Source organism: Saimiri boliviensis, chromosome 2, assembly GCF_048565385.1.
Source record: "Saimiri boliviensis isolate mSaiBol1 chromosome 2, mSaiBol1.pri, whole genome shotgun sequence".
Lineage (NCBI taxonomy): Eukaryota > Metazoa > Chordata > Mammalia > Primates > Cebidae > Saimiri > Saimiri boliviensis.
In genome coordinates, this window is record NC_133450.1 from 158,817,318 (window position 1) to 158,844,875 (window position 27,558).

The 27,558-nt window shown below is 42.2% G+C and overlaps 1 protein-coding gene across 3 annotated transcripts in view; it reads left to right on the forward strand.

The window, feature by feature from the left end:
- The window catches only part of RCL1 (RNA terminal phosphate cyclase like 1), a 60,102-nt gene extending 33,106 nt beyond the window's left edge, over nucleotides 1–26,996 (forward strand). The window contains exons 1-5 of one of the 3 annotated variants that reach the window (XM_010346184.3): nucleotides 8–5,576; nucleotides 6,927–7,088; nucleotides 10,304–10,460; nucleotides 15,917–16,020; nucleotides 26,207–26,996. In XM_010346184.3, coding sequence (XP_010344486.1) covers nucleotides 6,937–7,088; nucleotides 10,304–10,460; nucleotides 15,917–16,020; nucleotides 26,207–26,357 — 564 coding nt within the window. In that variant the 5' untranslated portion in view covers nucleotides 8–5,576; nucleotides 6,927–6,936 and the 3' untranslated portion in view covers nucleotides 26,358–26,996. Of the gene's footprint in view, nucleotides 1–7; nucleotides 5,577–6,926; nucleotides 7,089–10,303; nucleotides 10,461–15,916; nucleotides 16,021–21,538; nucleotides 22,998–26,206 lie in introns of those variants that run through there. The other 2 variants (XM_074394774.1, XM_003935669.4) reach the window with 2 other exon arrangements.
- The last annotated feature ends 562 nt before the right edge of the window (nucleotides 26,997–27,558 follow it).

The following is a 27,558-nucleotide window of genomic DNA, read 5'->3' on the forward strand; positions in this document are numbered from 1 at the left end:
CCTTTCCATTTATTTGGATTTCTTATTTTTTTCTTGCCTCACTAAGATAAAGATGACTAACAGCTTTACTTCTTCCTGAGGTTATTTACATTTTAGACTACAACTTGGAAAAGGCTTAACGGTGAAAACGTAATTGTTGGCTGAGTGAGGATGTTCTGCTATCTGCCTCACCATGACTAGATTGGTTGAGTCATTTTTTTTCCCAGTTAACATTTAGGCAAATGGCTGTGTTATATGTGATCCTCTCTAAAAAGGCTTTGGTTTGGAGGCCATGAATATACTGCATTTCCTCCCTTAGAAGAGGTCATTATCATTTGGTGAAGGAGCCAAATATGAAAACACACAGTTCTGATATAAAATGCAAAATGATATGTGTAGTAGGTGGAGGTCCCGGAGTAGACAGTGGTCAGTTTTGTCTGGAGGACCGAGGGAGGCTAGAATAATAATAATGAACAATATTTACTATTAAGTACTTACTTTGCATCTATTCCAATAATCAACTTTACATGCTTTTAAGCCTCAGATTGACTCTCGAGGTCACTTACATCCATTTTTGCAGATGGGGAAACCAAGGCTTCAAAAGCTTAAGGAATTCGTTAATGATGTCACACTACTAATAAGCAGAACTGAGATTTGAACCTTGTCTGTCTGACTCTGAAGTCCAGGCGTTTAATCACTTCTTTTTACAATAGAAAGGAGCCTTGAAGAACAGGATTGCAAAGTAGAGAAAGAAAGGAGGAGTACTTCAGGCAGAAAAATGGGCCTGAGCAGGGTGGCAGCGCACAGTGGTTCTGGGAAGTGGCAAGTAATGAGATGTGGCAGGATTTCAGGATGGTCCATGGCATTCGATGGTTGAATTGGGCCTGAAGACAAGGCAGGAGCCAGTGAAGAGCTGAAGGTGGCTGGAATCACATACTAAGTAGAATGCAAAGACAAGAGGGTGAAGAGGTCTCCAAAACTTGAAAGCAAGAGTTAAGTAAGGAGGGAAGTAAGAATGGAGAGGAGAATAAACAAAACATAGCTTCCTAGAAGCCCTGGTCGGCACCTTAAAAGGCCCTGAGAGGTCAGCATTGGAGTGAGGTAAAGCTGAGGGACTCAGCAACAGGCTGCTATGATGCCTTGGGGAAGAGTGCTGGAGCCCAAGAGTCCGAGGGACTAATTCTGGGTTGTGGAGTGAAGGGGAGGGAAATGGCACCTTTTAGGGACCACTCTTTCCAGAATCTTGACAGGAAAGAGAAGGAGAAGGAAGGATGAGGCAGTAACTTGATGAAGCGAGAGTAGGTGATACTTTCCTCCCTTTTACAAAAAGGTTGGTAAGGATTTGAGTGTTTTTATAGATTTTTTTATGTAGGTGAAGCAAGGTAATGAGCTGATTAAAAGCCCAGGTGCTGGAGTCAGATGTAGGTGCTGGAGTTAGAAAGACGTGGGTGCTGATGCTGGCTGTGCCACTCAGCAGTGGAAGCATTTTGGCCCTAAGCCTTGGTTGCCTGTATAGCTTTGGTCCTGTTATAACTGCTGCGAGGGACTGTCACGAAGGGTAAAAATGAAATTGTAGTTGCAGAGTAGGATGCACTGGTGTGTAAGTAGCATCAGGTGAATGGTTGCCATTGTTCTTTTTATTCTTACTTGAGAGGGGGATGGATTCAAGTCCACAGGCATATGGTAAGAGTGCCTCCAGGTAGAGCTGTGTGGAGGTGAGTGGAAGGGAGTTGGGGTGAGTTTTCAGTGGTTACTGAGTTAGGATAGGATTGAGGGTAGGGGATGGGCAGGGTAGGATAAGGGAGTGTGACAAGGATGGTAAAGATGTGCTGTCACAGTGGGGCATCATAACTGAAGGTAAGAAAAAGGCTGTGGAACAGCAGTAGGGTCTTGGCCGAAGGACCACTTGTGAGGTCCCATGTGACTGTGTCCAGTGGCAGTTGGCAGCCTAGAGGGAGGATTAGAGAATGTAAGAGGACCAATTCCATCCGAGGATGGATGCAGGTTGGCAAGGTGTGTGGGTTCTACAGGAGGACAGGTAGAGGGTAGCTACTGGAGCATCGGCAAGTGCATTCCTCACTGAGGATTGTCTCAGGGGCTCACCAGCCTGGAGAAAGCAGGTCAAGGGACTAGAAACTTTAACAAGTTTAAAGATCAGGTCTAGTGAAAATAGATATATGTATGACGTAGGAGAAGAGATTGTGTTTAGGGAATGTTGTTTTGGGATTTCAGATATTAAAAGTGGTATAATTCTAGGTACTGACAAGATCTGGGTGGGGACATTGTTGGAGGCCATGGAGCTAGATGGGCTATGGGGATGACTTTCCTGGTTGGAGTGTGACAAGGGAGAGCAGACTAGAAGGCCTGCTTCTCAGGGTTGGGGTAGATGCCTAAGGTTAGGTTTTGTATTTCTCAGAAGGTTTGGGGATGCTCTTACTTGGAGGAAGAGAGGTGTGACCTGGACTGTCTTTTCAGAGGCCTCAAATAGCTTGAACAGTAAGTGATGAAGGACAGGGAGTAGGGTGGGCTGCAGGGCCATGGGTAGAGTGCTGGTTAAGATGGAAGATCTCACTTGGGTTGCTGCCTGAAGTTCTTTTTAAAGATCGTCAAAAGCACAGGAATACATAATAACAAAGCCTTCCTGGATTATGGTCTGTCTGTGCATGGCTGTCCCCCAGACCATGTAAGCACCAAGCTTTGTGTATACCAGGAGAGAGTGGGCAAAAGGAGAAATCGTTCTTTTTTTAGGAGCCCCCAGCTTGACGTATAGTTAAATTGCCCAGTCGACTTCCTAAGGTGATGTTCAACTCTAATATTCTCCAAATCAGAGGAGCTGGAATAAGGTTAATGAGGTTACAAAGAAATGGAAATGCAGTGTAACTAGGTGTGTGTTTTTAAAGCCAAATGTGCCTTTTCTACTTGACCTCATTCTCAACAGGTACATTGTATTCCACCATATATAGAACCCGAAGTCAAACCCTGCTGATGGCCATTGAATTGTCTTTTGCTTTTCACCATTGCCAAAAATGTTGAAGTTAGACATTAATCTTGAAAATAATAAGTGTATGGGAATCCGCTTTCCAATACACTCCAATAAGTGTATAGGAATACACTTTCAGGGGTATTTCAGGTTTGTCTGGAGGGGGTGGTTGTTTTTTTTTTCCTCCTTAGTTGAGATGTGTTTCCTTAATTCTGTATTGACGGCAGTGAACTTTATTTGGAATTCAGTCTCTGTAGTCTGGAAATGTGATTTCTGGCAGTGTGCTCTGTTTTGACACAGTCTTGTCCTAACAACATGGGTTTCATCACAGCGGGGTCCCCCCTGTTCTCTCTGGGTATGCAAATGGCTCATGTCCTTTAATGATCTTGCCGGGAAACGGGGAAGGGTTTTACAGGGGAGAACATAAAAGCTAAAAGAGCTGCGGTGCCCGAGTACCTTGGGTGTAACTTTGTTCCTCCCTGGCTTCTCCCTCTAATGTTCTTGGAACTGTCCCTATGTAGAACCTGATCCAGGAAGGCACTCGTGAGGTCCCAAGTTCCTCCCTCTCTGGAGGCAGGGGATAGGACACATAAATCGTCCCCAGTATATCTCTGACTGGTAGAGGCCTCCTCCCAGCTCCCCAGTAGAGTTGACACAGTGCCCTTGCTCAGATCCCTGTCTGTAAACCAAACATTTCGGCCACTGGTCTGCAGAAGCTGCTCATTTCACAAATACCTCAAAGGAATGTGGGTTTGAATGGAGATCGCCTTCTTGGCTAGTTTGCAGCCTGGGAAAAAAGAGCTGCCTTTGGAAAAGGCCTTGAGTTGGTTTCGTGGTTTTTTCCCTTGCAAGGCTGATTGACTGCTGGACTAACTTTGGAGGTTGTATTTCCCATAGGAGGGCTCGAACTGGGAGAACTGGCCTCACTTTTTTGTGTGCATTTGTGGTTTTAACTGAGTTACTTCCAAAGTGCATCTTTTCCCTCCTGCGTTCTGCATGATGACCTACCAGCCAGGGCCCAGAGGGAGCGGTGTTGGTTTCTGCCAGTAGCTGTGACTAGACAGTAGTTACTTTTTATTTAATGCCACCCACATTGAGTCTCACCCCTGCCTGATGTGAGGCATAAGAGAAAGGAACATTCTGTTTTAGTTTTGCAGTGCTGTCCTAGGAGCTCACGATTTGGTACACGAGAATTAAGTGAAAACACTGGCAGTAAAGGGGGTAAGTTGGAATCTGTGGGATAATCTAGTTTCTTTTCCTTGACTATAGGGATGGTACTTTGAGAATCAAGCTATCTTTCTCTATCTCCACCTACTGTAACACACACATACACGTGCACATGCGCACACACACCCTCTTAGCTTTCTCTGATATGGAACATTGGGGGAGGGTAAGAGTGGGAGTCCCATATGGACTGTAGCCATGGACTTGTACATTGGTATTGGTTCTTACTATGGTTTTCGTAAATAGGCTTTAGGAGGTTCACAAACCTGAAAGTTTTTCTGCAAGTGTGAGTATATATATGTGTCTCGGGAGGGAGTCCATAGCTTTCATCAGATTCTCAGAGAGTTCTCTGATTCCTAAAAGAATAAGAACCTCTGCTTGGGATTTGAATCTTGGATGATTAATAAGAAAAGCAATAGCTGACATTTGCTGGGCTCCTGCTACACACCAGGCATTAAGAGCTTTACATGCATTTTATTTCATTTGTGTCTCTCAACTCTGTGAGGAAAATATAATTATCCTTCTTTTACTAATTAGGAAATGATGGCACAGAGAAGTTAGCACAATTGACCTGGAATGATGCAACTTGCTGGAGCTGGGACTTGAAAAGAGATAAACTAATTCTAGAACTCGGGGGCTGTTAGCCATTCCTTGGTAGGACATCCATGCCAAGCCAGCTGGTTCTAAGCAACTTGATGTATCTGGTTTTAAAGTTCTTTGCCTTCTTCATTTCACTGCTTGAGTTCTAATATAAGGTTCTGTTATCCCTGAATTTGTACTGTTAAGTGACCCGTTGTGCTTCTGTATCTCGGAATGGGTGAGAGAAGGAAGATGCTTTTTGGGAGTTAGATCTGGTTAATTTTGAGCAAGTGTCTTAGTTTTGTGTCTTAGTTGTCTTTAATGTAAGTCCTAGAACTTGGAACCGTGCCTCATACCACTGGGTTACTGTGAGCATAATGTAAGGTGATATGAATGTGAAAGAACTTTGGGAGCCATGAGCTCTGTAGGATTATGTGTTAGGATGGTGATATAGCTTGTGCTTTCCTGGGGAGAGTGGGCAACCTCAGACCTCAGAAGAATAGCCCCCACTTGGTCCAAAGGGTATGAGACCCAGGACTGTTTGTTTAAGCTGTCTGTGGTCGAAAGTACATTCTGGACTGAAGAGATGATGATGTAACTGGGCTCTGTGTGTATTGAAAAATCCCTCTTTGCTCTTTCCTCATTTTGGTTTGTCCTTTGAGTCAAGTCAAATATTTGTTGAGCATATCTGAGTACAAAAGTAGTGTATTAGAGAATTGTGAGAGATTTTAGAAGTAAAGCCCTTGCCCTTATAGAGCTTGCAGTCTTGTTGAAGAGCAAGAACAAAATGTGTGTATGGGAAGAGAGATGTATGGTAAGTTCAAGTGGAGCCCACACTTGGTGCCAGCTGGAGGGTTTTCAGAAGAGAGATTGGGACCTCAGGGCTGGGAGAGTGGGGCAGAACAGCCCAGGTTGAGGAATTTGGACAATTTGGATGGGTGGAAGGAGTTGATGGTGCAGAGCTGAGGATGGACACACTGAGCAGGCTGGGGGCTCTGACAAGATCTGGGAGGAAGGATCAGTAGCCACCGGGAGACTGTCACCAGCATGAGGAAATGCTTTTAGTGTAATGGCCTTTTAGTATAATGTTCATGATGGGTCAAAACGGGAGCTAGATGCTAGGTCAGGTCTTGTATCATCTCTGAGCATTTTGTTTCTGCAGCTCAAATGAAAATTAAATATGTTATTGACAACAGTTCTTGAACAGTTGGGCTGGAATGGGCAGATCACACACCTTGTTTTACCTGTTGGACTTGTCACGTAGAGTTTGTATCAGGGTAGTGGGAAGGTCACATGTTATTTCTCTGTTTTTTAGTTCCAAATATATAGCCATCTCTTGACCATATATTATACATTGAAGTGCTTAATACGTACTTATTTTTTCTTTGACATGTGTGGTTGGTGAGAAAGCCAGCTTCTGTTATAAAGTCTAGTTTTAGGCAGTAATTTCCATTTCCTCAAGTACCAGCCTTTTCACTTGAATTACTAATATCTCCCTCCTTTCTTTTCTGAGGTGCCCTGTTGTAGGAGTACTAATGATCAATATTTTGACCATAAGGTAGCAGGTGTGAGGAGGCTGTGTCATCCACAAGTGGAGTAATTAATTCTTAAATAATAGATAATAGACTTTGTACATTAGGAGAAGCTTTTTATGTATTTATAAATAGCAGCAACCATGTTCTTTCACTGAACTGTTTCCACTTCTCCCGTCAGCATACCAGGAAGCGGATTGGGATCATCCAGGTCCTATGTGGTGTATTTTCTGGCCTTAGGTTCTTAAGAAATAGATTCACTGGCTACAGCAGTGGGAGTGGGCAGAGAAAAGAAAGTGTTCTTAAGTGTTGTACTTCAAAGGAGCCAGGATCATGACCCGCAGAGAGACAGGAGTCTTTACGCCTTGCAAAATTGACTGGAACCATTTCTAGGGAAGCCGAGTGGGTAGGAAGTCAGGCGTGGGGTTGAGGAACTCCAGCTTTATGCTTTCCACACTCTATATTGTTTGGATGTTTTCGCCATGACCTTTTATAATAATGATGAAAAAAATTAATTATGGCACTAATTTAGTAAATACAGTTGGAAAACAACATATTTGGAAGTCCCCGTTTGTTAGTGTAGTTCCGCAGATACTTGCCAGCTTTATAACTGATTTTCCTCTGTCCTGGAGTCCAAGCAGAATGACATCCTTAACTCGAGGCTGCAGGTACTCCGTACGTGTGTCACCTCAGATGGCAAACCGGATTGTGGATTCTGCAAGGAGTATCCTCAACAAGTTCATACCTGATATCTATATTTACACAGATCACATGAAAGGAGTCAACTCTGGGAAGTAAGTATCTGTGTTTTTGAAGTCTGTTTCTGCAGCTTTTTCACATGCCTGTTCTAGTTGAAGTAAAAACTGCCAGCTCTGAGGTTGCACAGCCAGAGGAAGAACAGTTTCAGAATTAATTTCCTTCTGACTTCTTATTGTTGTCACCAACAGGCATTTCTTGGGTGCCTTTCACATGGAAAGCATCCCAGTGACTAGTGCTGGAAGCTAAGGGTCTGGTTCCTAGCCTTGGGGAATTAAAACCTATCTATTAATACACAACACTTTAGGCTTTAAATTCCATCTGCATTCTGTTCCAACAAAAAATTAAACTGAACAGGTTCTTCCACTCTGAGTAAATAAAAATAATAGGGTTAAAATCTTCTGTTATCTAAGTGTAAGTCAGTGTCTCTGTTCATCAGTGGAAACAACATATTTACATCCAGAGAAATTTGTTATTGCAGATTTAAATTTGGTTTAGTGAAAGCCGTTCCTTTACTAAAACATAAAAATTTTAAAAATTAGAAAATAATTCTAAATAAGAAAAATAAGTTCTTAAAAAATAATGTTCTATGTAATGAAGATGCCTGTTTTGGGCTTTGCTTGTGTATTTAGCGACTAGGAAGTTAGAGAAGCGAATTAAAGCCACTTTCTTGAGTTAGGAAAATGTTAAGCCTATAGAAAAGATCAAAGAATAGTACAGTGAGCACTGAGATAGACTTTTGCTGCCTGTAGTTGACAGTGAATATTTTGCCAAATTTGCTTTACTTGTTAGTGGGTTTTGTTTGTTTTTGTGTTTTACAGAATCATTTCAGTGTAAATGATAGTATCATTTCACTTCACATCTGAGGTTTACAGGTTGTGTCTCCTAAAAATGAAAATATTAGAGTCTGGGGTTAACTGTTGTAGGTTAAGAAATCAGCTTCTTAAGGGGATATCCCAGGTGATCCTTTTCTAATTAAACTATGTATAATTTTATACATAGTTTTACTGAAACAAGTATTTTGGCTAGTCTCCTTTTCCACAGCTGTTTCACCTGTGGTTTATTCTAATGTCAGCAAAAAGAGGAAAAGAGAGTAAAGGAGGTGGTGTGTGTTTTATACAGTCTTTGACCTTTATAAGGCCCAATGGAAAGATGACAGTGGTTTTAGAAATACAGTGGGACTCATAGTCCAAAGTAACAAAACTGGTGGCGTCAGATGCTGGGGTTGGGAAAGGATTTGTGGGCAAAGCTGACCTTTCTGGCTTGGAAAAGTCAATGATGCTCCTAAACCTTTGGTTTATATTCTGGTAACAACGGTATTTTCCTCATTCATACATAGAGGGTGATGATGCCTACCTGTGGGGTTATTGTAAAGATCACGTATATAAGCCATTAATACCCTGCTTGGCACAGCAGGTCCTACAGAAATGGTAGCTCCTGATGCTTTTCTTTCCTTTACCTTCCCTCTTGGCCACAGGTCTGGAATTATGTGTCAACTATTTTCTGGAGAAAGGGGATTGCTGAGGGATGGGGGAGAATAGATAGCAGCAGAAGCAATCTGAATGGCTTCATCTTGATGCTCCCTTCTCTGTGTGGCCTCTCACTTTATCAGAAAGTGTCTGGGAAAGAAGCAGGCCTGATGGCCTTGCTGCCACCAGCTTTTAGTGTGGCTTTTTGTAATGCCACTGACTCAGCTGACCCTAGAGTGTGGTAAAGTCCATGCTTTCTAATGGTGAGTAGAACCCTTACCCATAGATCAAGACGTGGACATGATGTAGACTGTGGACCATCAACTCCAAACTCCATTTTAGAAACTACATGTAAAACCAATGTGGTATTTAAGTTTGTGTTTGGTTTTTTAAATCTCCAGTTACAGATGACTAATAGTGTTCTTCCTTCTCTGTTATTAAAACTATAAAGTCATGGATGGATATTTCTCTCTTCTGATTCAGTGAAGTATCCAGTAAGTCAGGCTTGTTCAGATTTAAGGGTAAGAGTTTATGTTGTGGCCATGGCCTGGAACCTTAGGGGACAGTAGTTCTTGGTGGCCTGTGTCAGCACTTTGACCAGCATGCACATCAGTCCAGTGTGGTCCCATTTTAACTGTCACAGTAATTAATTTTTTTCTTAATTGGATCCTTTACCAAGGAAAGCTGTGGAGGCTGGCCTTTGCAAACTATACCAATGCAGATCTCTAATGAGCTCACCTGATGACCAGCAGCTTGGTCAGCCTAACTTGAAATAGGCCTGATAACATGTATTTCCCACAAGTTTGGGAGAGAAATTAGAGTAATTTATGTAGAACCTAATATGTGTCCTTCATCTTTTCTATTGGGTTAAATAGAATAACATTTATAGTTATAATAAGATTATTGTAATGACAGATACACCTCAGAAAACTCGCACAGATGGAAGATCTTGGGCAATGCAGGTAAATGGGGTAAAGCAGCAGTGGCAGCTTGTCTTCTTGCTTTCTCTCCCCTTCATCTTCTATTCTTCACTTTTGCATGCCACTGCCTGCAGACACTGCTGGACATCTTCTCGCTCCTGCTGGTCAAGTGACTCAAAGGCAACTTTGGATTATGCTAAAATTTTCTAGGTGTCTCATGATAATAGGTGGGTGTCACAGTGTTAGATTGTTAAGCATAACTCAGAGTGCACCCCAGAACCTTTGATGAAATGGATAACTCAGTGTACCCCCTTCCCTTGGCAGGTGTTGTTAACCCTTGAGTGCATAGACAAGCAATTTTTTTTTCTTAAGAAGCTAAGGACTGTCTAGTATAGTTCTTCCATACAGTGAGCTCATACAGTGCATTTGAAACATCGTTAATTTTATACATAGTTTTACTGAAACAAGTGTTTTGGCTGGTCTCCTGCCAGACATATAGAAAGTGTTACATGAACACGTGTTGAGTTGTTTTAAAGGGGACACATCTGTGTTGTGGTTGCATATGGATTGTACTACTTGGGAAGGCTGCTGCACCTTTCCTGATGATGTGTCTACTTAACAGGCATTGAGAAAGTAGAATTGAGCTGTCAGATCTTAAAATTTTGTGGAGAGGTGCTTGTTTTTGGACTGATTTTCTTTTCTGGTCAACTAGTAAACTAGTAGTAACTCTATGAGGTTAATGCAGCCAGAAAGAAGCCTTCGAACACAGTGGCATCAAAAAAAGTGTTTGTCTTCTTTGTTTGCTGGTGAGTAGAAACCTCACTTGGTTAACCCTACTCAGTGTTTATGCCTTTGTATCTCCAGGTCTCCAGGCTTTGGGTTGTCACTGGTTGCTGAGACCACCAGTGGCACCTTCCTCAGTGCTGAACTGGCCTCCAACCCCCAGGGCCAGGGAGCAGCAGTACTTCCAGAGGACCTTGGCAGGAACTGTGCCCAGCTGCTGCTGGAGGAGATCTACAGGGTATGTCCACAGCCTCCTCCAATAGAGGAGTGACCAGGAAGCAGTTTGCTGCCTCTTATTCTCATCCCTTGGCAGCCTTCCTTCTCTTCCAAGGGCTCAAGCCAAGGAGGTAACCTGTTCCTATGCAGTAAGCAGTTCAGCATTAACTAGTTTAATGGATTAGTTGAACTAGTCAGTGAGTAGAGATCTAGCCGCACTGGGTTGAGACACAGGGTGGGTAAGTTTTGACAGTGAGCCAGGGAAAGAACTGGAACAGTCATAAAGGAAAGAGAAGGTTAAAAAAATGAAGTAGGTAAGATAAGGTGGTGGCTGACACACTGCCCTGACCAAAGAGAGTACTGTCCTGTCACCCCCTGACTGCTGCCATGTGGGAATATGGGCTCATTGTTTTTAGATCTTTCAAGAGAAGCTAGAGATCTGGATTTGTATGTGACACCTGATTCATATATAAAACAATGGCAACAGGCTAGGTTTTGTAATGCATTCTAGAGTACAGAATCTCAGTTAACAGGGTAGAGTATCAAAAAAGAAAAAGAAGAAGAAAAACATTTTTTTAAAAAGCATAAAATAACTAGGAAAGGCAGGCATGTGGCACAACATGGCAGAAGCTTTGAAAAACCTGAAGATATGGAACAGAGAAAGAGTGAACAGATGGTGAAGACAGACTCAACTGGTTTTTGTTTTGCCTCTGCAGCTCTGCTGATGGGACACAGCTCAGACCAACCTGCCCTCTCAGTTGCCACAGTCTTTCTATATTGATCCATTCATGTGACAGGCACATATACACATACATACTTTTACTGTTTCCTCAAAATAGGTGAGATGGCCTAAAATAAGGGAGAAATTAGAAGGAAAGATGATGGCAGAAAGAATAAGATACAGTTGCCTAAAAAATATGTTCACTGAGATCCCTTATACTTGGTTAGAAGAGGGTCACAAATCTGGGTCCAAGATTTCCGTTAGTCTGCACTGTCTTTTTGCCTTCATCCTACATCAGGAAGGTGAAACCTTTTCTCTCACATGCAGAGTCTAGGAAAGGCTCTGATGTGTAGTCATTTCTCTGCCCTTTATGTTCGTTCCCAGATTCTTGAACTGAGCATCAGCAAGAACTATACTCTAGGTGATTTGCTGTCATATGGTGTATAAAGTTTGTAAAATGTCTCTCTTCTTCCCCTAAGGAGCTAAAATTACTTCTGTCTTTGTATTGCTCTGTGTATTTATTCTCAGTTCTCAGGCATCTCTCTGGTCTCCAAGGAAGCTTTCCTGTTTAATAAGGTAGAAAAAATCACATCTAAGCCAAGTGAAATAAAATCAGTAAAACAGGAAAAGTGGCAATTTAGTTTTTCTTTTAATTCTTACTTTTGCCACTCGTTCAGTTTATTAATCAGGATGGTAGGTTGAAGCCTGAGTATCCGTCGGTACTGATCCTCAGACCAGCCTCACAGTGGAAAACAGCTAATACTTACAGTATACTACCCTGATTCAAGTCACTGTTCTTGAAAATGTCTCATTGGACCAAGATGGAACACGTGAGAATGAGCTATTTCAGAATTAATTACAATTTCCAGGTCCTAAAAGGCTCTGTTTAATGACCATCTAATTAAAAATGGAAGACAGTGGACCTCTAGTTATATTTTCAGGAAAGTGGCTGCAGCCCCTCTACTCAGCATTCACCTGGGAAATAGTAGAAGGAGGAGATGAAATCTTCCTGAAGGAGGAGGTATTTTTTGACAAGTCTTGTGCAGTCAAGGTCTGGCCTCAGTTTTTTTTGATGCTAAATCAGTTTAATTTTTTATGCTAAATTTAATAATTTTAGCCAGGCGCGGTGGCTTACGCCTGTAATCCCAGCACTTTGGGAGGCCGAGGCGGGTGGATCACGAGGTCAAGAGATCGAGACCATCCTGGTCAACATGGTGAAACCCTGTCTCTACTAAAAATACAAAAAAATTAGCTGGACGTGGTGCCGCCTGCCTGTAATCCCAGCTACTCAGGAGGCTAAGGCAGGAGAATTGCCTGAACCCAGGAGGCGGAGGTTGCGGTGAGCCGAGACCGTGCCACTGCACTCCAGCCTGGGTAACAAGAGCGAAACTCCGTCTCAAAAAAAAAAAAAAAAAATTAATAATTTTGTGAAAATGGGTAGTAACTAAAAGTTTGGGGTAGATGATCAAGAGGTTGCCCTGCCAGTTACTTAATTCGTGAGGTTTGTGGTCTACTTATTTATAGGGGGGGCAGAAAACAGTGCATGTGATGTGTGTCCCTGGGCCCCTTGTTGTGCAGGATTCCTTTTCTTAGCTGCAGTGGCTGGTCCTGTAGTGGCCCTCTAAATGTGAGGACACTTCCATCCCTTTCTGATAGACCTTGGGAGAATTGGAAGCATCATATTATACAGCAGTCCAGTAGGAGCCTATGGGCACAGCTAGAGTGTGGGGCTTATATCCCTATAAGTAGCAGGTTATAAGCTTCAATGAAAGCACAGCCTAACCAGTCCACAAGAGGAGAGGAAAAGCATGCAGTTTAAATTAGGTTCTTTAATTTTTTCTTTTTTTATTTCTCTTTTTTTTTTTTGAGGCAAAGTCTTGCTCTTTGCCCAGACTAGAATGTAGTGACACGATCTTGGCTCACTGCAACCTCCACCTCCCAGGTAAAAGCAAATCTCTTGCCTCAGCCTGCTGAGTAGCTGAGATTACAGGCATGCGCCACCATGCCGGGCTAATTTTTGTACTTTTAGTAGAGACGAGATTTTGCCATTTTGGCCAGGCTGGTCTTGAACTCTTGACCTCAAGTGATCCACCTGTCTCTGCCTCCCAAAGTGCTGAGATTATAGGCGTGAGCCACCGTGCCTGGCAATTTTTGTTTTCTTTAGTTGAGATCTACTTTCAGTCTTCCATTGTGCCTGGACCAGTTTGTTTCATTTTCTTTTAGTCATTCAGAGAACTTCCTTTGTGTGTGTATGATCTTTAATTATTAAAAGGATGGAAATACTTCATATTTTTCTGAATAATTTTCTGTAGAGTTGTGATGTGACATGAGTAGTCAAAAATCCATCCCTTTTGAAGGTGCTGTTTATCAAGTTTTTTTGTTTGTTTGTTTGTTTTGTTTTTTTTTTTGAGGCAGAGTTTCACTCTTGTTACCCAGGCTGGAGTGCAATGGCGCGATCTCGGCTCACCACAACCTCCGCCTCTTGGGTTCAGGCAATTCTCCTGCCTCAGCCTCCTGAGTAGCTGGGATTACAGGCACATGCCACCATGCCCAGCTAATTTTTTGTATTTTTAGTAGAGACGGGGTTTCACCATGTTGACCAGGATGGTCTCGATCTCCTGACCTCGTGATCCACCCCCCTCGGTCTCTCAAAGTGCTGGGATTACAGGCGTGAGCCACCGTGCCCGGCCGATGTTTTTCAAGTTTTAAGACTCTGATCTAATCCCTCCTGTTCCATTTATGTCTTATTGGTTACCCAGCTTTCTTGATTCTGTCCCAGGCTTTCTGGAACTGCCTTTTCTTTCCATCCCTTTCACTGTTCCATCTACTGCCTGCCTCCCTGCTCCACCCTACAAGTGGATTATGGCTACTGCCTCTCTGCACTTCCAGCAGAGATGTTCTTTCCAAATCCTAGCATCCTTTTCAGTCTAAATCTTCCCTAAAATACTGACCTGATCTCTTCACTCCTGTGCACAGAGACCTTCACTGGCTTCTCACTTTATTGGGACAAAGTTGAAATTCTCAACCCATTTCAGAAAGCCCCGCCTTAGTTTAGCTACCCAACTTCTCTCTGCTGTATATAATTCTCCACAGACAGTAGCAGTGCCTTCCAGGCTGGCCACCTGGCAGTTCCTCACTGGCCCTAGTATTTTATTTTTCCCCATCTTTGCATTCTTCTTTTCTCTCCAAACCCTTCTTGTTCCTCCAGGACTGCCTTAACTAGTCCTGACTCCCAAAGCCCTTCTCTGGTATTTGGCGCAGGTGACACTTCCCCACCTACCCTGGCAGTCTGATACCCCCTTCTACTTCCTCCATGATGTCTTGTACAGGGACCTTAGCAATATCTATTGCATTAAAATATTGGTCCAGTCTATAATGGTGAAATAACAACAGTGATAGGAAGCAGAGACTGAAGAGAACACTTTAATTTTAGGTGGTCTTATGAAAGGGAGCAAGATCTGTAAAACAGTTTTGTTGGTCCTCATATTTTCCATGGGCCAGGTTTTTCTTTTTGGGTAGAAAAGGAACTCTCCTTGTCCTAAAATTTGCTATGTGATAAAATATATTGTTCCCTGTCCCTTATTAACTTAGGTAGTTTAGGGAAGTGTAATAGATGTTCATAAAGGCTAACAGTAGGATCAATCCCCTTATTTCCTGCACCATTATTAGGGCTACTAAATGACTTTTTACAGCCAGAGAATGAGTGTCAGCATCTGAAAATGGATTTATTTCCTACCTTATGTGCCTTAAAAAGGAGGGAGGGGCAGTTGTACCCAGATGAACAGCACTGTTGGCCACCTATCCTGTTCAGTCTAGCCTTGGATAGTAACGTGCCTTGATCAGAGACTGAATTTCTAATTGTGACCTGCACAAAATATGTAGAAATTCAAGGTCATCCTTCTTTCACTATGTACAGTACGTTTTAAATAAAGTTATTCCAGAATGATCAGAATGCGTGTTTGTATACTTATGTATGCATCTAGTGGAAGCAAAACAGCTAAATTATTTGAGAAAATCAAAAAAGAAGAAAGGCAACCAAAGCAGTTGTGCCTCAGGAGAAAGTATTTGAAGAGAAGTGTGTTCTGCTTATTAATTTGGAAGAAAAGGAAGGAAAAGGGGGTGGGAGGAGTAATATTATACATAAGTAATAAGAATGGAGGGATCTAACCTTAACAATTCTTCAGTTTTAAGGCACTCAGGAGGAGATAAAGAAGAGAAGTTAATAGTGCATTGTAAGCAGTTTTGAATGTATTTGCATAAGTGTAAAAGTAAGACCATGAAAAGGCCATTGCATGTCAGAGAGACTGTTGTTCTGTGACAGATTAAATAAATATGAGCGTCGTCCACTTAACCCTTGGAATTAACTCTGCATCTTCTAGAACCGATTAAGCTTTTTTTGCTTATACTCAATAAAAATGATGTCCTCCTGCTGCTGTTTTTAATTAGAAAAGAAAAGTTTCATTTTTTTAAACTAGATTCACTTAAGGAAATTTGAAAGTCTGATAGCCTCAGCTCAGTTAATTACAGTTAATTACAGTTGTTCTAATTAACTGTTAGTTTAACCCTCTACAGTTAATCGATATAAGGATTACTCTTATAAGATCTATATTTTGTTTTATTACTGTTTGAACTTTGCAGTCTGCTATTCTGTGGATTTCGATATTATAACTGTATGTTGCTGAGTTTTTTTTTTCTCCTCCTCTCTTTTGTTGGCTTTCTGTTTTCTGGTTTGTACAATTATTAATTTGTGTTTACAGGGTGGATGTGTAGACTCAACCAACCAAAGCCTGGCGCTACTACTTATGACCCTTGGACAGCAGGATGTTTCCAAAGTCCTGCTAGGCCCTCTTTCTCCGTACACGTAAGTTATTCTTTTTCAACCTCATTATTCTGTCCGGTATAATTTTCTCATTGCCCAAAATGACAAAGGTGTTATGCTGCACAGAGCCTGCACAGTGAACACCTGCGTTTATTGATCCTCAAATAAGCCAGCAGTTATCACTCTTAACTTGGTGTTTATTTTAACAAGATGTACAAGGATTTTTGCTTTTCTTTCCTTCCTCAATCCCATGTAACTAAAGTTGCGTGATCTCTATTGGGCAGTTATTTTGTTTGTGCTTTAGATTTTGTTTCCATGTTAAGAGACAAACTCCTGGCTCCGTGTAGCTTGGATTTTGTTACTATTTTTTTTTTAATTGTTCTCTTCCCTAGCTGTGTAACTTGCTGTGGGAAAACAGGTTTTTTTGTCTAAAATGATAGGGTATGAGCTCACTGGAAAGATGACAAAAGGCTGAGTTTGTATTAATGCTGCTAGACTGCAAAGGAATTGTAGAAGTGAGTTTGGGCCATTGAATGTTAGCAGAAGTTGACTGATGTGGTATAAAAGCAAGCACTCCTCAAAAAGAATAGGTTGTCGGAAGACTTGAATTATAAATGACATAATAAAAGAAGCATTTCCCATCGATAGTAAATGAGGTTGCGGCAAACAGCCTATTTGAGCACTGACCTTGTATGTGTGTGTTTACACATGCTTGTATGCTTAGAGATCATCATATGGCCATCTGTGGGTGGTGAGCTGGGTGGCAGGGAATATTCAGGTAGATATGAGACTGAACTGTCCTTTTTCGGTTATCATGGTACCGATGCTGTATATCTGAAAGGTACAGTACTGTGATAACTGAAGAATGGTGGTGCCATCACATTGAGAAAGGAGTGAGAGCTGCCGTGGGGCTATGCAGCCTTGGGCCATGGTTTTGGTGGCATGAAAACCAGGAGCTTGAAAGAAATTCTTTTGGAGGCTTTTTTTTTTTTTTTGGAATTGGTGGTGGGAGTTTTTTGGAACAGGAAAATGTAAGAGAATACATTCTGTTAGCAGAGAGGGAAGACTGATAAGCAGGAAACTGGTGAGGGTGACATTATCTCCTCATAACTTGTGTAAAAGTATTTCGCAGGACAGGAAACCTAAAATTTAGTAATCCCAAATGGCATGGTAACATCAGTAGTAAACATTGCTAAAATAGACTTGGTAGTTAAGCCCTTGTAGAGGAGGTGAGGGAGAACAGCACCCTGGGTGCAGAGACTCACCCTAGGTATAGAGAGCTCACTGGAGGCCGCTGCCAGCTATGTGACTGCCATGGCCCCACCGGCTTTATAGCTGGGCTTATAGCTGCTGTTTCCCAGCCCCTGCGTCAGGAACGAGGAAGTCCTGCTTGTACACACAGTATGGGGTATGGGGCGTCTTGATTGTGTGTGGTTCTGGGGCATGGGGTTTGGCAGAACATTATGTGAAAATGGAATATATATTTTTATTTTTCCTTAGCACTTTTTTTTTTTTTTGGCTTTTGGAGATCTTTTTCAGTTTGGCTCCAGGACCTGTATAATCTTTTTAAGCTTTCTGGAGATGTACAAGATGTGACTGGACGTTTTAAAAAGTTCCTGTGTCCTCTTCAACACATCTTCTCACCAAACATTAATTGTAGTGTCTTCCAAAAAAGTTGCCTAAAATGACTTCCTTTCTTGGAAAAACAAAGTGTCCTGCTCTGAATGCAGCTTTAAAGGAGTAGCACAAATTGAAAGATAATATAACTTGAGGCTTAGGCTGGGAGACTTGTCTCCTGCCTCTCAGGGCTTTGTGCAGAGTGGTCTGCAGGGTGGAAAGGGGAAGCCTCCCTTCTTTTTGGTAAGCTAGCATAAGGATGGGTAATGGAGCCTATTTTCAAGAAGGCTGGATCTGTTTAGTACACTTCTGCCCCTAATCACTATGGACAGCTCCAGCAGCACAAAGAGATGACGGGTGAAGGCAGGACCCAGCAGGCAAAGTTAACATTGTATTTGTGAGTACAGATGAGGGTAAAAAAGGGATGAAATCCATGTGAGGACTATCATGGTGGGGGAACAGTTTTTCTAGCTTGATTCAAGAGCTTTGGAGACCAAGCCAACACATTTATTTTTATGTGCAGTTTAAAATCATAGAAACGTGTTTTGTGAAACCTCAGATTTCTAAAGAAAACCAGAAGCAAGACCCTCCTTGGTTAAAAAAAAAAAAGGCATTTCTTCAGGCAGTTTACACCTGTTTTTATTTGTATAAAATAGCTTTTTAAATGTCTGTTTAAAGAGCATTGGAATTGCTGTTGGTGGTTTTTCTGTACTACTTGAGAAGGTCTGTATGTGTGAAACTCTTTTAGAAAGGCCCAAGAGATTTTTTTTTCAGTAGAATAAAATAATACTGGATAATCACTGGTATATAATGATTCTATTTCTGTTAAATTTGTTGAGTTTTAGGTGGCTTACAATTAGTGACAGTAGTACCGTCCACTCAACAGTAAGGGAGGATTTATGCCTTTGGATTAACAGCAAGAAAAATAAGCAAAAATTAAGATGCATTTTAATTAGCATTTTCAGAAATTGTTTGTTGGAATAAGACTGCAGTTACCAGATCGCTCTGCATTCTACTAGTCCACAGGCCTTGGAGTCCAGCCTATCTGGACTTAAGGCTCTGCCACATGCCACCAGGAGACTGTGGGAATGATATTTAGCATCTCGGAGCCTCAGTGTCATTTGTAGATAAGGTGCATGGCTCTGAAGTCCTGGACTTGTGAAGATGGAACGAAGCTTAGATGAAGTCAGATGCTTAGTGCTCCTGGCAACGCACCTGAGGAGCTGTTAGTGCTGGTGCTTTGGTTCCTGCCTGGATACCTGCTCACTCTGCTACAGAAAGTCCTTTGGTCAGGTCACTTTGTTTTAGTTTTCTTTTTTAACTGCTTCTTGAGGAGTAGGGCTACCCCATAGGCAATGTGCCCAGAGTAGCCTGGTCAGGTCACTTTGAACCCCAGGAGGCCTAGTCAACTTGCTTTGGGTGATTTTAGCTTTAAAGTCATCTGTAAGTATGACTTACAGCTACCTATAAATCTCTATCCATTAATTTTTAGTTATGGATCAAAAAATTTTAATTTCTAGTTAATGACTGACTTCTCCTAGTCACATTACTGAGCAAACTATGTACATCTTATTTGATCTTAAGAATTCTGTAAGGTAGATGTTTATTTAAAAAACACCATGTTTACTATGAACAGGTTGTTGTTTTAAATGCTCACACATATTAACTCATTTAGTTTTCAGCATAACTTATAAGGGTGAAAAAGGCAAGTACTATCTATCATATGTGCCATTTTACAAGTGATGGGACTGATGCACAGAGAGGTCAAGTTATGTGCCCAGGGTCACACAGACAGTAAGTGGGGTTCAGACCTGGACAGTCTGCTGCAGTCACTGCTTCCCTTAACCACAGTGCTCTTATGTAAGAGCTGGGGTTCCATGCATATTGCAGAACTCCAAGCACCTTGCCTGAGGCCGGATGCCATGCTACCTCTTTTCAACAAAGTCCTCATTTCAAATTCTGCTGTAATATGATCTCCTTCTATCTTTAGTTGAAAATCTAAAATAAACCATTACGTTGTTTTTTTCTTTTCTTTTTTTTTTTTTTGAGACAGAGTTTCGCTCTTGTTACCCAGGCTGGAGTGCAATGGCGCGATCTCGGCTCACCGCAGCCTCCGCCTCCTGGGTTCAGGCAATTCTCCTGCCTCAGCCTCCTGGGTAGCTGGGATTACAGGCATGCACCACCATGCCCAGCTAATTTTTTGTATTTTTAGTAGAGACGGGGTTTTACCATGTTGACCAGGTTGGTCTCGATCTCTTGACCTTGTGGTCTACCTGCCTCGGCCTCCCAAAGTGCTGGGATTACAGGCTTGAGCCACCGCTCCTGGCCTACTTTGTTTTTTTCTAACTTTAATTAATAACCTTTTCCCATGACTTGCAGAAGTGGTGGGGCGCTACAAGACACTGTCCTTGTTAAACACCTACTGATCGGGGTCTTCCTGGTCCACTCAGTCTTAAGCACAGCCCTGTGAAGAGCCAATGAGATCACGCACGAGGAGCTGGGCACTGCCTGCCAAGCCTGCTCCTCCTTGGGTTCAGTGGCCTTACTGCACTCCGTGAGCTTGCACAGTACCACCGTATCTTAGGTTTGTGAAGCGTTTAGATACTGTAAAGCCCCGTCAACCTAATGTTTGAGCCGCAGAACATATTTGGCATGTAGTAAAAGCAAGTGATAGCCTTACTTCTCAGATGAAAAAGAGGTCAGTGACCTGCCCATGGTGAGATCTTGTCTGAACTGGGCTTAGGATCCTATCTCCTGACAGTGCAGCTAGCCTGGTTCTCTGTGTCCTGCTACCTAAGTAACTGAATATAGTAACTTCATTTTTGGAGCAGAGGTCAGCTGGTCTTTTCTTGGGAAAAGCCACTATTCAGCAGAAAAAGCATCCGCAGCATATTTAAAAGCTGCCGTGTAATAACTTTAGGGACCCCATCGAACAGATCCTTTTGTTATCTCCAGATCGTTCCCTTTAACTTCCATAGCATCTCCTTACACCTGAGATGTAGGTAACCCCAGCTCTGTCCCATATCCAGTGGCATAGAAACCAGGTGGCTTAGTGGAGCAGGATGCAGGTTGCTCTGTTGTGGTAGCTGCTAGAGAGAGGGCTGTGGGAGCTGCTAGAGAGAGGGCTCTCCCCGTGATTGCCCTCACCCCATTCTCTGACATGCTTCAGAAGAAAGATCTGGTGAGAGGGTCTGTGTTTAAGGGTCGCATCTGGCAGCCTGTCAAATCCTGGGCAGCTGAGGTTCTATGGGCTGTGACCATGAACCTCATGGCCTTTCCTGTTGACCAACGGTGGCAGTGGGAACAACTCACCTTTTGAAAATATACAGGAAAAGTTATCTCTGCTCCAGAATTCTCAGAAACCTGCTTGTCAGATGGACTAGATCATAGAAAAGTCAGTTGCTTTTTGTTTTTTAAAAATCATTTTGCAGCACTTTGGGAGGCCGAGGCGGGTGGATTACGAGGTCGAGAGATCGAGACCATCCTGGTCAACAAGGTGAAACCCCGTCTCTACTAAAAATACAAAAAATTAGCTGGGCATGGTGGTGTGTGCCTGTAATCCCAGCTACTCAGGAGGCTGAGACAGGAGAATTGCTTGAACCCAGGAGGCGGAGGTTGCGGTGAGCCGAGATCGCGCCATTGCACTCCAGCCTGGGTAACAAGAGCGAAACTCCATCTCCAAAAAAAAAAAAAAAAAAAAAAAAAAAAAATCATTTTGTCCTGGGGGACAAAAAAAAAAAACCTCTCTGCAGATAAGCATTCTCTAAGTCAGGCGTTAAAATCCTTTCTACAGGAGTTGCATAGAGTCCCTACTGCCTAGAATGCTTCTTCTGAAAAGCTACTATTTGCTCTGTGTGGGTGGTTACTTGTTGAACCACAGAGCGGCTCTCAGTGAGCGGTGGGTCTCTCTGTCCTGGCTGTGTGGCCGTGTCGTTGTATCTAGGAGGTGTGAATCTCCAGTGCAGTGCTGTGGAAGAGAGGGGCAGAGAACTGTGAACTCAAGAGGCGGTGCCTCAGTGCCTCTGCAGCTGTGGAGAGCTGTTGGACTATGGAGAAGGACACGGATCAGCACTGGACGAGACTGTTAAACTGCATGTACATACGGGGCGTGCTTACTCTTCATTTGCTTTTCGTTTTCTTAAGGAGGCTATTGCTGGGATTTAATATTGGCTGTGGTTACTTCTCAGGTTCTGAGCATTTTTGCTCTTTAATATCCCAGCTACCAGACTCATAGGGAGAATGGGGCTAGAGGGTGGGGGAAAGATTCTGAAATGTACCTTAATCCAGTCTCTTACACGATCTTCCTTGGACAGGCTGAGGGTTTGGCAGAACATTATGTAAAAAGTGGAACTAACTTTGCTTTTTCTAACTGTTCCAAAGGCTACTACAAATACCCCAAACCTGCAAATACACAGGCCTGCACACTCGAGCCTGTGTTCCTCCCATCCTTCTCCAAGAGATCAGAAGCAAGCTGAGGCCCTGTAGGAATTCTGCCAGCTGGGGAGGGTATCTGGTTTTTCAAGCACAGTTGAGTGATTCAGAGTGAAGTAGGCTGGGTGAGACGCTGGGAGCAGAGCGTGCCCCAGGCCTGTGTTAGTTTGAGGCAGCAGCAAAAGAGAGACCAATCTGTTTTCTCCTTCAGATGCAGATGAGTGGGTGGGTGAGATGACTGACTTTTTCTGAGTTGCTGCCAGCTGGAAGCTTTACCCACAGATGTGGACTGTTTATCTATGGTTTGGTGTGTTTTCTTTTTTCCCTAGGACAGGATGGGGGAGATGGTGTGATGGATAGAAAGCAACAAGGACAACAGAAATTTAATTGGTTAGTAAGACAGGAAAGCCAGCAGGGAAAGAGCTGACTTCCCTTAACTGCCAAGAATGTTGGAAGTTGTTTACCCTAACCCCTAAATTCTATTCAGTGCCTCTTTACTGAGAACCTTATACAGTGCCTTGTTTGAATAAGGGGTTCAGTGATGGAGAAGAGCATTGCCCTTGAGGTACTTGTATAATTTAATGAGAGAGAAGGGGACAGTTACACATAAGCATTTAATTAGACACTATGAGCAGAGAATGCTATGGAAACCTGGAGGGGAGGGAAAGATTGTTTGGGGTGGGGATTATGGGCTAGGAAAGGCTTCATAGAAGAGTTGACAAATGAGATGTTATTTTAAAGGTGGCGATGAAGTTGCACATTCTTAGGTGAAAGAGAAAGCAAGGAATTGGGAGATTTTTCTGTGAGCATCCAGCACTGACAAGCACTCCCACACTCTGGGGTTGTTAATGTTTCATCTCTTAGCTCCTGATGTGCTGGTCACTTCAGCCACAGGGTCAGGAATTGTTCAGGCCCCCTTTTCTCCGTATTGCTGTTTCCTTCCCTTGACTATGTCAGTGCTGTTAGCACGGGAGGGTGGGGGTGGGAGGGAAATTCATCAAGGCAGGCTTTATATGCAGTTTGGTATACACTGAGTAGGGGTAAGAACCAGTATCAATTTTTTTTTTTTTTTTTAAAAACAATATGGCAAATATGTATTTATTTATTTATTTTAAAAAGATTTATTGAGATACAATTCACATACGACACAATTTGCCCATTTAAAGTACACAGTTTAAAGGTTTTTTAGCATATTCACAGACATGTGTAACCACAGCCACAATCTAATTTTAGAACATTTTTATTACCCCCAGAAAGAAATCCTGTGTGGGCTCACAGTCTCTTCCATTCTTCCCACTCTTCCCAGCCCCAGGCAACCACAAATCTCCTTTCTGTCTCTGTGATAGAGTTGCCTGTTGTGGGTTTTTCATAGTCTGTAGATAAAATCATACACTATGTGGTCCTTTGTAACAGACACTATGTGGTCTTTCACTTAGCATAATGTTTTCAGGGTTCATTGATGTAGCATGTATCAGTACTTCATTCCTTTTTTATGGCAGAAAAAAAAAAATCTTCCATTGAATGGATATACCGCATTTTATGCATTTATCAGTTGATAGACATTTGGGTTGCTTCTGCTTTTTGACTGGTATTAATAAGGCTGTTAGGAACATTTGCATGCAAGTTTTTGTGTGAGTATATGTGTATATACATATATGTGTGTGTGTGTGTGTGTGTGTGTGTGTCATACACACACACACATACATTCTTAAGAGCAGAATTGCCACACCATATGGTAGCTCTCTATGTAACATTTTGAGGACCTGCCAGATTGTTCTGCCTCCTCACCCACACTTTTGTTATTGTATGTCTTTTTTATTATAACCATCTTATTGGGTATGAAGTGATATTTCATAGTGGTTTTGATTTTCACTTCCCAAATAACCATTGATGTTTACCATCTTTTTATGTGCTTATTGGATATTTGCGAAGATAATGTCCATTTAGCTCTCCCATCTTTTTTTTTTTCCCTTTTTTTGTGAGTCTCACTCTGTTGCCCAGGCAGAAGTACAGTGGTGTAATCATAGCTCGAGTAGCTAGGACTACAGGCTCATGCCATCATGCCTAGCTAATTAAGAAAAAGTGTTTTGTAGAGATGGGGATCTTAATATATTGACCAGACTGGTCTTGAACTCCAAGCAAGCAATTTGCTTGCCTTGACCTCCCAAAGTGTTGGGATTACAGGTATGAGGTACCATGCCTGTATTCTTCCATCATTTAATTAGGTTATTTGTCTTTCTGTTACTGAGTTGTAGAAGTTCTTTATGAAGTCGAGATACCTGACCTTTGTGTGTGACTTGCAGATCTTTTCTCCAATCCTGTAGGTTGTCTTTCTACTTTCTTGATGGTGTCCTTTGATGCACAAAGTATTTTAATTTTGCAGAAGTCCAATTTATTTATTTATTTCTTATTGCCATCGTTTTGGTGTTTATTTAAGAAATGGTTAAGAAACTGTTGCCTAGCCCAAGGTAATGAATATTACTCCTGTATTGTGTGTGTGTGTGTGTGTGTGTGTGTGTGTGTCTGTGTGTGTGTGTGTGAACTTCATAGTTTTAGCTCTTATAGCTACGTCTTTGATCTCTTTTGGGTTAATTCTTGTGTGTGATGAGAGAAAGGGGGCCGACTTCATTCTTTGACCTGTGGATATCCAGTTGTTCCAGCATTATTTGTTGAAATAATTATTCTTTCCTCATTGACTTATCAATTAACCATAACTGTGTGGGTTCATTTCTTGACTCTCAATTCTCTTCTGTTGACCTATGTGTTTAGCATCAGTGTTTTTAAAGATCCTTAGATGATTCCATGCGCAGTCGAGGTTGAAAACCATCTATCCAGAGTGGGGAGTTTGGCTGGTTTGACTGGGAGACAGTACAGTGCAGGGTTTTTGTAATACTTCACTATAGGTGTGCCAACCATCATTCTTCACTAACCCATTGTTTCCTATCCATGCCCAATGAGAATTGCCAGGGATTCTTGTTAACAGTAGATTTATGGCCTCTGTGAACGGGGGAAGTGCAAGGCCTGGTGGAGGGTAGGGAGGGATCAGCTTTGTGTGTGGCCTGTGATTCTGGGCCCTTCCATTTTGACACTTATTATCAGTTGCAAATTCACCAGAACCTTCAAGAACCTGTGTGTTTAATGAACTGTCCAGGTGAGTCTTATAGTCAGGCTAGCTGGGGTCATGCTAGGTCCACCAGGCAAGACCATTAGAAGCCTGTGTACATTACTGCAGTTCATCCACAGAATTGCTCTTCCCAAGGTACTCTTGGAGTGATGCCATAGCCCTGCGATGCTGCTGTCCTTGTGTTTACTGTGCACACTTCCCCAGCCACCTTATTTAATATTGCCTTCTGCCAAATATGTACAAATGCTGTCTTACCCACAGTTTTTCCTCATCTGTGGTGTTTGCTTTGTTTACATTACATAGCACTTTTCAGGAATAATTAATTGATTTATCTTGTCTCTATCTATACCATTAGATTGAAATCCTCATGAGGGAAGGATTTTTATTTTTGTTTTTTCATGTAAGTGCAATATCCCCAGTACCAAGAGCAGTGTCTAGCATACAGTAGGCACCCAATAAACATTGAGTAAATGGAAAGGTATTATTGGAGAATGAAGGGAGAGACTTGTCTATTTCAGCAACATTAGTCATTGTGCTTGTTTTATATGTCATGGTGCTATGAATTAGGTGCTTCTGTCTTTGTATAGGCCACTGAAAAATCATTGCCTAAGCCAGGTGTGGTAGCACATCTGTAGTCCCAGGTACTCAGGAGGCTGAGGTGGGAGGACTGCTTGGGCCCAGGCTTTTGAGGCCAGCATGGGCAACATAGTGAGACCCCAACCCCTAAAAAAAAAAAGCCATTACCATATTTATATCCATTTTCTACTAGGTCTGTACTAAATGACTTATGTGTCATGTACTAACTTCTAAATCTTCCCCTTCCTGCACCAGTTTAATTTATCTTGCTGTATTGCTTGCATCTCTGCAAATCATCTAAATCTTCTTTGGAAACTAGCTGGCTGAAAAGAAGTACTATTTAATCAGATTTGTTGAGAATTTTTTAACTTCAGCTCTCTTAGTCTGAGGAATTAAAAGCTTGGATTCTAGGTGGTGGAGGATAATTTATTTTTTTTTTAATGAATTCCTTTTTATTTATTTATTTGTTTTCCTTTTTAGGATAGAATTTTTGCGGCATTTGAAGAGCTTTTTCCAGATTATGTTTAAAATTGAAACCAAGCCATGTGGTGAAGAACTCAAGGGCGGGGATAAAGTGCTGATGACCTGTGTTGGCATTGGTTTCTCCAACCTTAGCAAGACCCTCAAGTGATAACCATCACAAGATAAGGCCCCAGTGCCTGCAGACAAAGCAGAAGCTGCCACAGACACCAATGGGACCAAGTCCAAATGGATTAATCCAGGACAGCATAGCCACTTGCTTAATTTTCCATGAAGAAATATCGACATACAATAACAGTCCTCTCTGTAGCATGTGGTTTCCAGCTGTTTCTCCAGTGGCGTTGCCATTGCTTAGGAGGCCCAGTCACCATAAGAGCTCCCTTGCCTTACCTGTGACTTCAGGCCACAGTCATGCTGCTAGAACAGTCTCACAGCTGCAGTTCAGCTGTGCTTCCTAAGCCTACTATCATAGGCTTCCTTGGCCTTCTGTCATATGGCCGTTTTCCAAACCTGTGGAGTCTGTTACTGTTCTTTCTGCAAGGACCTATCTCCTTGAGCCTCAGTTTTTGTTGTAGGGGTCAAATGAGATAATGTGAGTGGTGGCTCTATTCATGAGTCCTGCAGTGCTATGCAAACGTCAGAAATTGGTATGTTAACTATTTATCTTTTGTCTTCTGAATGGATTGCTATCATGGACACAGACAATGATCTTCATCTGATTCATTATATGTATATCTGAGGGATGGGTGGCTGCGGGAGTCCAAGTAAAGTTATTGGGGTGTTTTTTATATCCCAGGTGTGCTATACATTCTTATTTCATTCTCACAATAGCTCCATGATGTAAATTTTATCTCCATGAGAAAATTCATAAAGGGTGTTTTGTTTCTTTGAAATGTGTAATGTAAAGACATCAGATCTCCTGATTTAAAGATCTAACTGTAAAAGTGTAATAGAATCAGGGTCTGGGATTTTACCCTTGTGAGCTGATAAGTTAGATTATTACTGTTTTGTTGATGCTAGCAGAAGACATGAGGATCCTGGGTCAGAGACAAAGAACTTTATTACTCAGAATAGGAAGCAGTGTGAGCTTCTTGTTTATATTGGTTTTCCCTGTTCCGCACGACTCACATTGGACACAGAGGGGCCCAGGTAGATGCTGTGCATGCAATAGGTTTGCATCATAGCCAAAGAACTTGTATGTTTGGGGACTCCACTTCTTTTATGGCAAGCCTGTTTCACACGCAGACATTACTTCATCCCTTAAGACTGCTTCCTGCAAACACAGTTTTGAGAAAGAACCCAGGTAAAAGCTTGCCCAGCAAGAATATGGAGAGTACTCAGAATCCATGTCA